This window comes from Amblyomma maculatum, unplaced genomic scaffold, assembly GCF_055883805.1.
Source record: "Amblyomma maculatum isolate TAMU_Amacu unplaced genomic scaffold, ASM5588380v1 scaffold_37, whole genome shotgun sequence".
In the NCBI taxonomy this organism is placed as follows: domain Eukaryota; kingdom Metazoa; phylum Arthropoda; class Arachnida; order Ixodida; family Ixodidae; genus Amblyomma; species Amblyomma maculatum.
The window spans coordinates 630,855-644,241 of NW_028146762.1; the positions used below are offsets into that span (position 1 = coordinate 630,855).

Sequence of the window (13,387 nt, forward strand, 5' to 3'; positions counted from 1 at the left end):
AAGCAATGTTTATTTGCAAAATTAAAATAGTGTTTAGAATACCACACATTGGCTAATATATGAATTGTATTAACATTTAAAACTCAACCCTACAACGCTTGCTTTGACTGTTATACTGATACTTTATATCGTGCAAGCATTTTGCAATTTACATTACATTTTTAAGAAATTATTTTCATCTTCGGTGCTACATGAATGGTTTCACATATAGCGCTGAAAGACGGCTTTGCTATTGCCGACGAGTTGCTGTCATGTTAGCCTTGAAGAAGCTTCGATGTGATCACTGCTCATTCAGTTTGTTTTTTTTTGTTCCTATTCTTGTAAAGGCTTGGGAAAAATTCGGATTAAAAGGGGCAAAGTAGCTACCATACCGCAATGCGCCATGCTTGTCGAACGTTTGCTGAACGACAGTGTTTTTTATATCCGTTCACGTGTGTAGTGCGTTGGCGACATGACGCTGCAGCATCTACCTACTGTGTTCTTTAATTTCGGGGCTGCACTCACCACGAAACTCGCGAGCGACAGCGCGAAACCAGACAAAAGTCACCCGCCGCCGCTGAAGCAGACGCGGAGCGAACAGTGAGCAGGTCGCGCCCCTTGCGGCGGCGGAGAGCGCAACTCAAGGAGAAACGTTCCCATTGTTCCCGCGGCGATTGAGAAGGCCGCAAGAAAGAGCGCGCGCTCTCCCTCGAGACCGGCCGTGGTAAGAGTAAGAAATTCTATGACCGAAGATGAGCGCCCCCTGTTGTTCAATAAAGTTGCGAATAGCAGAAAGAAGTGGAAAGAAAGCGATATTTGTATTAATTTTTGTGCTGATTTTTAAACAAATATTTTAGGCTCTTTTGGGCTGTCCGACATTTTTACATTTGGCTACATTTGGACTACTTTTCGAACACCTTAAGCGGTGAGTATTCGAACCCGTCTGGTAACTCTATTCTCTGCTGGCGCATGCGCGAAAGTAACGAAAATGAGGGTGCAAGATCAGTGGGTGCAACGGTCTGCCTGTGTCAGGTAGCCTGGTAGTCTGCTTGTTTGCTGGCTTAGTGAGCTGAGGGTGTCCTAATTATAAATCGCCTTATGTCCCACAACCGGACACAGCGCTGCGGGGCTCACCTGCAAGTATCCTGGAACCTTAAAACGCAACCCGCCGCCAGCATGGAGCAGCTAATAAAGATGGCCCGCAAGAGCGGGCAGCTTAACTTGACCGCAAGAGGAATCGGTGACGGTAAGTTTGCTTTCGGAGTTTCCTTTTCAGAATATTTTTGCTAAATTAGCTGTCAGCACGTCCAACTGGTTTTCTTTGTCATTTCTTTTGCGTCATTCGAAGGCTCCTAGAGCCGGATGTACTGTACTTACATTAAAAGCCACTACCAATAAGGATATCCTAGTCTGCAAGTCAGTGTTTACTTTTTTATTCTCCTTCCCCTTAATAAATGTTAGCTCGATTGTCATGCTACAGAAATCGATACCGCATCATAGCGGTTGGACGTGGACCAATGTAGATAGAACGCCATATTGTGGAGCAATCTAACAGGGCTTACGTAATGACAAACAATGCATTGTTTGTTTGGCTAGCAGCTCAGCTGGATTGACGTCATTTAGCTCTGCGTATTTATCTTTCTCTTGACTGCCCTGGAATTTCGAGTGTGAAATATGCTTGAACTGCGGGATGCACTGAATCCGCATCCGCATCGCCGAATTCATAGCGCACCGTTACCACTTTTGTTTGTCATGCACTGATAGTAGAATTAAAAAAAAGAATAGATTTATATGACTCAGTTTTACTTGCTGTCTTGTACCCCTTGTGGTCGTGTGCTTCAGAGGAGGTGTCTACATAGTTATGTCATTAAGACACGTTCAGTTCAGTTCAGTCGTGTCCGAATCTTCGTCACCCTATGGACCATGTCACGGCACGCTTTCCGGTCTCTCACTATCTTCCTAACATCACATAACTTCATCTGCAGTGCCTCGAGGATGCCATCTAACCATCGCGTTCGCTGCCTACCCCTTCTCCAGCGAACCTCAACCTTTCCCAACATCAAATCTTTCTCCAGCGACTCCTCTCTTCTCATAAGATGTCCAAAGTAACTGAGCTTTAACTTTAGAATTTGACCCTCCAAGGACCAGTCAGGGTTTATGGTCGACAATATCGACTGACTTGACTGATTTGATCTTCTGGCAGTCCAAGGAACTCTCAAGAGTCTTCGCCAGCACCACAATTCAAACGCGTCAATTCTTTGGCGGGCAGCCTTTTTCGCAGTCCAACTCTCGCATCCATACATCACAACTGGAAAGACCATAGCACGAGTTATACGGATCTTGGTTGGCAGACTAATGTCTCTGCTCTTTACTAGGCTGTCAAGGCTAACCATTGCTCTCTTTCCCAGAAGCAGGCGTCTCGTAATTTCATGGCTGCAGTAGAGGGGCTTAAAATGAAGCAGTGAAAGGAATGCTGATGGCAATGGTTTGGCTGCTGTCACAGCCCACTCAATATGCTAAGTGACGTTCCCTTCCCCTTTGATGTGGCGTCATATTGCAGTATTACAACCATGAACATATGAACTACTTGTACATTGGCTCTCTATGACACTCAGTCTAATCAACTGAAAACTGGCAGGTTTTGCACCAGTGTGTGCCAGCATAAAGTAACGACGTACTGTTAAGCACTTTCATCATGGGCTGCCTATAATTACTGCCATGTAATCTAAAGCGGTGCTCATTTCTATCTTTTGTGAGGCTTGTTGCAGCTTGAAACTAGTGATTGTGCAAATAAGTTAAGCATGAAGTCTCGCAAGTTTATTGAGGTTAAACTGTTTCTTTCGTATCTGCAGGAAAGAACCACAAGGGCTGTTGCTACCCATGTTTCATGGCACAGCCCTGAAAAACACACTCACATACTTTAGTAAAACAATGATATATTTATGAAGCAGTGAGTAAACAGTGCATTGACACATTACACAGGAAGGGGGTGCACAACTGTGCATTTCTTATGTTCTTATGTTATAAATATGCCTAATTAGCCCAACTAAAATGGTCTAATTTTTGTGGACCTTGGTTCACTTTGCATGTTGCATGCTGATTAGCATTTTGTTACTTCACAATGAATAAACTTGCATAGTTTTTTGTTTTTATATTGGCTGTGTGATCTCTCGAGAAGACATGGGTGAGATGAAGATAGCCTGTACTGATTTGTTTCTGTAATCTAATAACAGAGACTAATTTAGTGAATAGGAAGATTATGGGAGCTATAAAAGGCCAAAATACAAAATTATACATTGCTCCTTGTGGCTACCTGTGCAAGCAAACAGATGATGTTAAGTACTTTTCTTGTTGGCATCTGTATCTAGACTATGCTTCGATCTACTTCTACCAGCAATCACAAAGTACATAATATATTCATAATGCTGTCATCACAAGTTTGGACTGAGGGGCAGGGGAAAGAATTCAATTTCTAGCTGAAAATTGACCTGCAATGAGACATCTTTTTCTTACAGCAATGTCAGCATTAGATTTTGAAAAGCAAATTGTATTTTACTAAGAATAAAAGCTGACTGGAATTGTCCTCACTCTCCTTTTGCACTGTGTATTTGCCAATTAATGCAGAGTAAGGAAGAAAGCATACAGTCAGAGGCACTCGCTTTTCGAAAGGGTGCCTGTTCTGTGGAATATCCCACTTCACAGCCCTAACACTTTGTCTTGCAGTTCCGGATGACGTCTGGAACATAAATGTCATTACTGGAGACGAGAGGCGTGGTCTCGAAGACTGTGAAGAGAAGTGGTGGGAACAAACGCCACTTACAAAGTTGTACCTGTCATCTAACAAAATACGATGCTTATCACCGGCTATTGAGAACCTTCAAGCCCTCACCATCCTTGAGGTAAAGAACTGCTTGCCAAAGCTGTTGCTAAGAAAATCAGCTATTCTTTTCACACTTATTTTGCTCGAAGCTTGGACAGTTCAATGCCTTGCATTAGAAATTGAATGGAAAATTTCTTATGTTGTTTGTGTTTCTAAGACGTGAAGTCTAAACATGACTGTAGGGATAAATATGTGGCAAATTGCTTTTTTCTTATTTGCATTGCTAGTTTTATGTCTTATTCTTCATAGTTTCACCTTTTAAAAATAATGCATTGGTGAAGCGTTTTGTAGGAGTACAAGTAAAATTTGTCATAAAATGTCATGCTTGCAGCTTTCTCATTTTGAGCTACCACCTGCAGTGTGTATGGCTGGGCATCATGGGTTGTAATTAAATAAAGAACTATATAATGTTTTTCAGCGATAAAAATTTCACTTTCGAACATAATTTCATTATAGCTTCTGCTATAGCAGTATTGCTTGAAGTACGCGCATCTGGAATAAAAAGAACTTAAAATTTTTTTTCTAAATTTTCTGGCACAAACTTATTTACATTTAGAATGCAATGAAGGAAGCCATGATCAAGGACTCTATGCCTACCTTCTTTCCTGGCTTTGTCTTTATGCCATAGAGAGACCCTTTGTGAAGCAAGCTTCGCACCCATATTTTATCCCTCACTTTTCAATCCTCTTCCCTGATGACCATAATTCTCTTTTTGGTTACATGGAGGAAGTGAGGTTTCTTATTATCTCAGTTATGTCTCATCTTGCTGAGGTTTTAATTTTTGTTCAACATGGCTGACTCCACAGGACTAGTGCCCATGATGAATGCCTACTTTGGCACGATGCATGCATTTTGATATGAAGTTTAGCCGCCAAGCCACGACTGTTGTGTCACTACTGCGATTTTACTAACCTTCATCGTCTTGTTCTTTGGTTTTTCCCACTTTTATTTTGGCTCTTTGCTCCAGCTCAATGACAATGACCTTGTCTCACTCCCTGAAACTATGGGAAAGCTCCGGAAACTCTCTAAACTCAACATAAGGCAAGCACTTCAGTTATACGTTCTAGTGGCATTAGGTGCTTATGATGTTTGTCCCTCTGTACACCCATTGTCTTGGTCTATGCCTACAGTTAGGTACTGCTTTAATCTAGAGCAAAACTCCACTCATATTTATAATCACCATGAACTACTACGTTGTGACAGAGTTGATCTGTAGTTAAAGCCTTTCTTTTACCCAAGCAAAAGGCTAATGAAAATACATAAGTACAAGGTCAATGATTTGTTCTTGTTGAATAGAGTGAAACAATAAATTGTTGCTTTCATTTACTCCTGTGAGCAATTAGTGGGTGATACAACACCCTTTGGTTCTGTAGTTGTGAACTACTGCATTTTTTACGGTTGTAGCTTACCATACTTTGTTGGCCCATTTTCTGTGTCCTCTGTTATGCATAAAGATGGCATTTCATGATTGCATTTCTTTCGGAATGCATCCTTAACCTTTGCAAGTTTATTGCTTCTGGTGTCCTATAGTGTTCACATTGTTGAAAAAGACATGTTCAGTTTTATGACAACAGTATCTTTTTCTGGTTTCTTGCAGTCGCAACGAGATTGAAAACCTGCCTGATTCATTCTTTCAGTTGAAAGATTTACGCCAGTTTATCGCTCATCACAATGTTATGTCAAAAGTGACTGAGGACATAGCTAACCTCTCTGTTTTGGAAATGATGGTAAATGTTTTCTTTATCATGCTTTTGTGCAGTACTGTACCTCTCCAAGAATTAAATACATTCAAATAATTGATGGACATCCTTGAGCCATACTTACTAGTTTTTTATAGATGTGTTCTGGAGATTTTTCTTTATTATACACCTTTTTACATTTAAACTAAATCTTTGACACCTTTACAAGTGTTAAGTGTTTATCTTTAAAATAAGCTACTGAGCTACTATTTATTTTGCACATATCCTACATGTGAATCATGCAGTAACCTTAGCTGTTGTATCCTGTACTGAAAAAGTAAGTTTAGTAACAGGGCCTTTCTTTTTTGGCTCTTGTCAACATTTCCTCCCCAAAGGGTTGTGAATAAATTATCAAGACTGTTGGTGTCCTAGCCAAAGCAGCCATAAAGACTTCTTTTTGGCTCATGTCAACATTTCCTCCAAAAAGGATTGTGTATAAATTATCAAGACTGTTGGTGTCCTAGCCAAAGCAGCCATATTTTGGTAAAGTTGAAACACTAAATTGCCCATGTTCCTATGTAATTTCAGTGCACATCTAAAAGAACCCTAGGTAGTCTAAAATTAATCCAGAACACTTCATTATGATGCCTATAATAGCCTGTTTGTCACTTCATAGTCTTAAGCACCACTGTTTACAATTTTACACTTAAACTATTACGATGTATATAGTAGCATACCTAGTGAACCTCCAATATACACAAAGAGTCCTAGGTAGTCTAAAATTAATCCAGAACACTTCATTATGACACCTATGATTGTGTGTCACTTCATAGTGTTAAGTACCCCTGTTTACAATTTTACAAACTATTATGATGTATATAATTGTAGCATATCTTGTGAATCTCCAATACACTTAACTACCACAGATTTTATTTTTACTTTTAAACATATGCGATAGATATAGTTTTAGTATACCTAGTGAATTTCCGATGCAGCTTTTTTCCTTCCTTGTTTCACTGTTAACCATTTATTTTACAAAGGAGCACTAATTTAATGGGTTAACTTTTAGAGTGTTACCCAATTTTTTTTTCAAAAAACTTGAGTTATGTAAGGTTTCGATTCAAATTTCTTAAGCGCCACAAAAATATTCAAAACAGAATTCTAATGCTACCGAGGAGGGAAGCTATTTGGGAAGGTCTGTGAGTGATGGCATATTTTTGCGTGTGCTGACAGTGCTCTACTGCATGCCACATGACTAGTGATCATCTCGGTGCAATATGCAAGCAGTACTTATTGCTTGAAGTTCCATCAGTGTCATCCACAGAAGGGCAGGAGAGTGTTCAAAACAGCCTGAAATTGCCTAGTTGCAGTGTGCTCTGGCGAGAGAATTTTACTAATTTGTATCATCCAGAAATTCACACCATCGTTGGCCTTAATGTAGAGATTATAATATCGGTATAATTATTTCCAAAGTAATTAGGCCAGTTTATTTCTTATTCAGTAAACTCTGTGTAGGGATGGCTGTGTAATAATAAAGTGTTTGAGATCATCAGGGTTATTAGATAAGATCAGTGGTTGTAGCACAAATCATTGTTCCATTATTAACCTGAGTAATCATCTTCTGCCTTCATCACCTAATTTATTATCATGCTTTAGACGATCGTTGATTGGTCTTATTTGTCAGCCGAAATTGTTCCTAGCTCTCTTCAGTATTTTATATGTCATCTTCCTTGCCGTTCAAACCAAGGGTAGGCAAGAGATGGTGGGCATTGCCTCAAAAACCTTTTAGGCACTTTTGCCAATCCCTGAATATGGGATTTTGTCTGCCAACAGCTGCCTTAAACATCATAATTCCTGCGCTCTATTGTGAGTCATGACTGAACGTGTACAGCACTCATCAGCCAACATGGCAAGCAATACCTATGAATAAAAGTGTCCAAAATTTTATCCCCCTCTCTCCTTTCACCATGTCTCTACAAATGACTTAGCACTGTTTCACCATTTGAGTAGATAAATGCTCATGCGTGCCGTAGCTTTACTTATTTCAATTCTTGTTTCTCTCTGTTTCTAATTTACTGCAGGACCTGAGCCATAACAAACTGACCTCAGTGACACCCATGATAGGATTCCTTTCCCAAGTAACCAACTTGAACCTGTCATACAACAAACTCAGTGAGCTTCCTGCTGAAATAGGCAGAATGAGTGGTAAGACTCATATTCTGAAGCAAGTGTTCTTTGGTATGCTAGTTCATCTTAATTTCCGATTGTGGAGGCTCTCTGATTACGTATTATAGAACAACACTGAATAATAACCTAGCTATCTGCCTTACAAAGATCATTGGTAACTAGACCCCTAGGCCCTCTTTGGCTGGTGGTAATTGTTTTTGCTATCTGTTCCTTATAAATGATATCTTCTACTGGCCAAGCTTGTGCCAAAATGTACTCTGTTAGCTGTCTATTGCAAATTTGCAATATATGATGGTACTAATTGCATTTCCTTTTACTTGTGAAGCATTACAGATGCTCGATGTTTCATCCAACCAGTTGAAAAACTTGCCAGAAGCAGTCGGTGCTCTTTGCCACTTGGAGCAGCTGTTTGTGCAGCAGAATAAACTTGCTACTCTTCCACTATTTTCAGGTTGCACATGCCTCAAGGTAAGCTTGGCCAATTTATTTTCAGACTGACAGCTCTATAGGAGGCTTTCTGTGAAGTTAAATGTAACATACTCTATCATCAGCATGCTATTAGTTTTTAACTGAAAATTTTTGCCTTGCCAGGCCGACTGAAAATGGCTTCTAGACAAAAAAGACCTATGAGCAACATGGTTACAATGAAAAGAAAATATAAATGGGCTTTACATTTGACCAGAGGGTATTGTTGCAGGATTGTTCTAGAGTGCTTTTGCATGGTTAATGCAGTTTAACTTGCTACACATTCGCTCTTAAGGTGACCTCATGATTGAAGAGATAAAACATTGAATCGTTCCTGCAGTCCATTTATTTTTCTATCTACAGTGCATGGTAATCCTAAGAAGTAGCCGCCTGTGTGCAATTGTACCATTTTTATTTGTTTGCTGTGTAGTAGGGATATTGTAACACCTGCTCAGGTACTAAGATTCAAATAAGTGGAGTGAGGGAGCTCCTTTCATATTGAAGAGGTTTGGAATTTTGATTGTACAGAACAGGCCATGGTACATTGAATGACTAAAAAGCAAACCTGGTGGACTTAGTATTTTTGCAAAAGAGGTACATATCAATCTTATTGTAGTGAACCCTCATGCATCGAATTACTCTAGTTGTTTATTACCCTAGTGATGACCCCAGAGAAGAATGTGTATATGTGGACTCCATGTGACATTGGTGTTGCACCAGCTGATTTACATAGAAAAAGCCCAACAGTTACATTTTTAATTTCATTTGTAAGCTTATATAAGAATGTGCAGAAGTTTGATAAATGTCAAAAATGAAGATGTGTTGCAATGTAGAAAGTAATTGGGTAATACATGGCCAAGCACACTGTCTGTAAAGGCCATTTCTCCCACCACTGTCTGCTAGCAATAATTTTAAGTTGGTTGATCTCCTTCTATTCAGAATGAGATAGCGAATTTTATTTGTTGCACCATGTTAATTCTGGCAGCTTCCATGCTTTAAAAAACCTTGTATTTTGAAGTTGAGATGACAAACATTGGGCACCATTTTAACAGAAGGGCATGGACACATGTTAGAATATGTAAGTGGCACCAATTATACAAGGCTACGTAGAATTTTCTGGATAGTTTGCGAAGCCTGCACTGCATTGAAGTGATATGCAATTGTCAATTTTGACCATGCAAAAAATGCTAGTGAAGACAAGCATAGCCACAAAATGTGTACAGTTGATGACCATTTTTTTAAACTCTTTAGGAACCGCGAAAATATCCGAAAATTGAGGCAGTTCAGAAATCAAATTTTATAGAATAAAATAGGTTTAAATAAACTTCAGACTGCCACTATGGGAAGGAAGGGGTCTGTAGCCCACTCTGATACTTGACAGTCTTGCTGCGCAATGTTCACTCAGACAACGGGTGGCAACTGGCGGGCACACATGTTGGCTTAGATGAAGTCCAGATTCAAAAGCTAACCAGAAATTGCCGGTTTGCAGAGGAGATGCATTTTGGGGATGCTTCACTGCCTTGTTATCTGCCATGATGTCAAGCCTTCTGAAAACATTGCAGGGCCCTGTTTGCAGCTACTACTCTGCACGGCGTAAAGGACCCTATATTGCTAGCTTAAATTTTTGCTTTATATAATGTGACTTTTGACCTTCTTAATGTCTCAATAATGACGTTACAATACATGTTATATGGGGGCTTGGCTATTGCAGTGATGCTTCCGCAAATGCAAATTAAATTCAAAAATCAAATAATCAGTTGAGATGTACTAAATAGTTAAGGAGCAGAATACATTAGTTTTATGAAGCATGTAAATAATGAAGCATGTCTGTAAAATCAAATGTCTGAATTTTTGGTTGTTGACTACGCAGCTTGTTACTGGAGCAGCTTTCAGAAGGTGCTGAGGTGTCTTCTTCTGTACCATCCTGTCTCGAATGCAAAAAAGAATTGACACACCTGACTCTGGAGGCAATGCTCAGGTTCAATCAATGAGTTGTGCAGGGGAAGTCAGCTTTGAGCAGTTAAAGCAATATTTCCAAAATAAAATATGGTTGCAGAAGAAGTGGGGGTCTATATGCCTGGATTTGGGTGCTTCAGGGTTCTGAAACATACTCAAAGAAATTCAAGGCTGCAAGTATGAAAGCACCTGTTTCAGACCTTTTCCTCTTTTTATCAAAATTTTTTTGCAAACTGCTGCCTTGTCACTGCAGGAACTCCATGTCAGCAACAATGCCATTGAAGAGTTCCCCGTCACGATCATTGAAACCCTACTCGGCCTGACGACTCTCGACTTAAAGTGCAATAAGCTGTCTACCCTGTCACCAAGAATCACCATGATCCAAGGGCTGGAACGCCTTGACCTCTCCAACAACAACATTGCCTCGCTACCACATGAGCTGGGCACCCTCGCCCACCTCAAGGGGCTAGGTGTGGAGGGGAATCCGCTCAGGGCCATACGCAGAGATATTCTTAAGGTGGGCCTCACACATGTCTATAGTAGTAGATTTAGAAGCTATGTTTCAAGAGAGGTGGTTGTCTTTAGCTCCAAAGCCTGCTGATCATCATACCAGTTATGAAATTCTTTATTATAGCCATGTACACAAAATTAGCTCGGAGGTCTAGTGGACCGTTGCGACACCTGTGGGCTGTAATTTACACTAGGCAAAACTACAAACATTCATTTAGATGGACAATTATTATGTCAGTGCCTAGCAACAAAATCAGTGAAGTTGATGCAGCAACTAAAATGGATAGATAAGTAGTGCATAAGATGCTCTTACATTTATTCAAGCAATATATTTCAGTGCATCTGAAGCCGAATGACAGCAGTTTTTATTTCCCTCTCCTAGTTTATGGTTCTATCTGCTGGTCTCTAGGTTGTGGCTAGAAGGGATGGTTGGGTTTCAAAGTGTAGTTTGGGAAGCATTATGATCAGGGAGCTCTGGATTGGTTTTTATGATGCAGGCATTACAAGGTTAGATGTATTTGTAAAAAGGCAAGGTTTCATATGAAGAAGAAGAGCAGATATAATTTTTATGTGTGTGTTACAACAGCTCTAAGGCATCTTGGAGAAATAAGTACCATAAAAAGCATATTCGGTGGCATAGAGAGAGTTTGAAAGCTCAATATTGCCAAGCATTTCACCTCAGATATGCTGAACTGTAGGCGGGCAGAACACTGGTGCCCATTAAAAAATTGAAGAGTATGCAGTACCACTGGGACCTGCCACAGGAGTGCACTGGTTAGGGCACTCAACTTCCGTTCCCAAGGATGGAGGATTGAATCCTAACCACAGAAGCCACTTTTTGATTGAGGCGAAAGGCAAGGCCCATGTGTATTGTGTGATGTCATTCGACGTTAAAGAATCCCAGGTGGTAGAAATTTCTAGAGCCCTCCAGAGTCTGAGTCACTTTAGGACATTAAATCAAACCGACCAACCAAACCAAGCGGTAGCACTGGGGATTAAATCCTTCACCTACAGAGTGTCTACTATCTGGGAAAACTGGGAATTGACAGGGAGTTTGGATAATCTGCAAAAACTCGTGGAAAACTAGGAATTGGGCTGATATCAGTGAAAATAAGTTGTAGTTTTATTTAAAGGCAACTAAACTTAGGGTTAAAATGAGACTAGCATTGCAAGAGCTGTACACTATGGACCTATATGCATTCTCTCCTCAGTGACCAAAGACCTCCCGTGTTGTGCTGTCAAATGTATCATCTCAGCAGTTTGCCAAAAGCACTGCTTGAAAGCAGACACTTCCTCAACGCTCTGGCCAGCGGCAGCACACTTCATATGAATCACACATGGGCTGTTCAAGAACCGTCATCTCCACTTGTTTTCTAGTGTTTTCAGGTACAGCTCCCATGAAGCAGCAGAAAACTGCGAAAATTTTCTATGCTTCCAGTTTCCAATGAGAGCAATGCAAGTTCAAATGAGCTCTCCCTCACTGTGCACCACCTTGATGGAAGCATTCATTTCTGCTGCTGTGGGTGCTTGCATGCAATGAAGGCAACATAGCTTTGGGAGAAGGTGATAGTTTTGCACCTTATGTACTTAGAAAAAAATATATTTTCTGCAAAATAACAGCTTTACAAATTACAAACTTTACTGCCCTACATGTTTTGTCTGTATGTCAATAAGAGGAAGTTATAGCGTAGCGTGATCGGCTACTGTGATCAGCATCTTCACGCCGTTCCTGTGCATGTGCTAGGATGATCCAATATGGCAGGCGCAGCTACCAGTGCATGCACGCTGACTGGTGCCTGTGTGGCAAGCATGTGTATCGCTAGGAAGCATGCACCATGTTCAGGGCAGTCACCACTTGCACTGGGGTGCCCCACAGAAGCGGATTGCACTGGAGTACTAAGCTGTAATCATTATAACACTTCAGTTAGAATATCTTGGGCAGTCATGCTTTCATCATGTCCATGCAAATCCACAATGTACTGTAATGCTGCTGCAGGTAATGCTTATGTTGCAAACAAATGCACATGCCGCGCAAATAACATTCAGTTTCTATGGCTAAGGGCAGCAAATACTGCAAGATGAAACTCAATGAAAAAAATTTTTGGAAAGAGAGCCTCGGTGAATGCACTCCCTCATTTTTTCCCATGGGTGGTGGCAGCTATGTCAGAGTGGAGTTCAGTCTCATTTTTCATTATTGGTCCTATTGTGCACTCATTGTAGACTACCGCAATGACGATGAACGTTTCTTATTGTTGCTGTCTCAAATGGCACATGAATAGAAGCAAGTTAGTCCATTTGAATGACTGCTTCGCCTAACTTTCAGGGCAGCACAAGAGTTGTTTGTGACAGTGATGCCCACTTGCATCTGCGTCATCCCGCAACAATGAGACTTCAGCCAAAATTGGTTACAGTATTGCTGGCACCAAATTTGGTTAGAAAAATTTGAACTTTTGAACACTATAGGGTCCATATTATTGGCCATGAAAATTTACATATTGCTATGGGGTGCACAACAGTTCCTGAATGAAGCCCTAATTATTGGAGTCCAAAAATTAGTCAGCTACTGTATATAAAATTGTTTGGTTTGATTTGCAGTATGTTATAGCATTTTTTAAATATAGTCGATTTGTTATGATTTATTGTGCCTGCCTTCTGTTTTGATTTTAGACTCTACACTTTGCCAATCAAAATGGATGATGTTTCTTTATTCTTTTAACATGCTTACTAGAGA

At 40.3% G+C, this 13,387-nt stretch overlaps 1 protein-coding gene across 1 annotated transcript in view; it reads left to right on the forward strand.

The window, feature by feature from the left end:
- Positions 1-1,077: 1,077 nt before the first annotated feature.
- The window catches only part of LOC146170835 (leucine-rich repeat-containing protein 40-like), a 46,967-nt gene continuing 34,657 nt past the window's right edge, over positions 1,078-13,387 (forward strand). The window contains exons 1-7 of the mRNA XM_084586747.1: positions 1,078-1,225; positions 3,703-3,878; positions 4,827-4,900; positions 5,457-5,586; positions 7,620-7,743; positions 8,051-8,193; positions 10,400-10,663. Of these exons, the coding sequence (XP_084442873.1) occupies positions 1,078-1,225; positions 3,703-3,878; positions 4,827-4,900; positions 5,457-5,586; positions 7,620-7,743; positions 8,051-8,193; positions 10,400-10,663 (1,059 nt within the window). The remainder of the gene's footprint in view (positions 1,226-3,702; positions 3,879-4,826; positions 4,901-5,456; positions 5,587-7,619; positions 7,744-8,050; positions 8,194-10,399; positions 10,664-13,387) is intronic.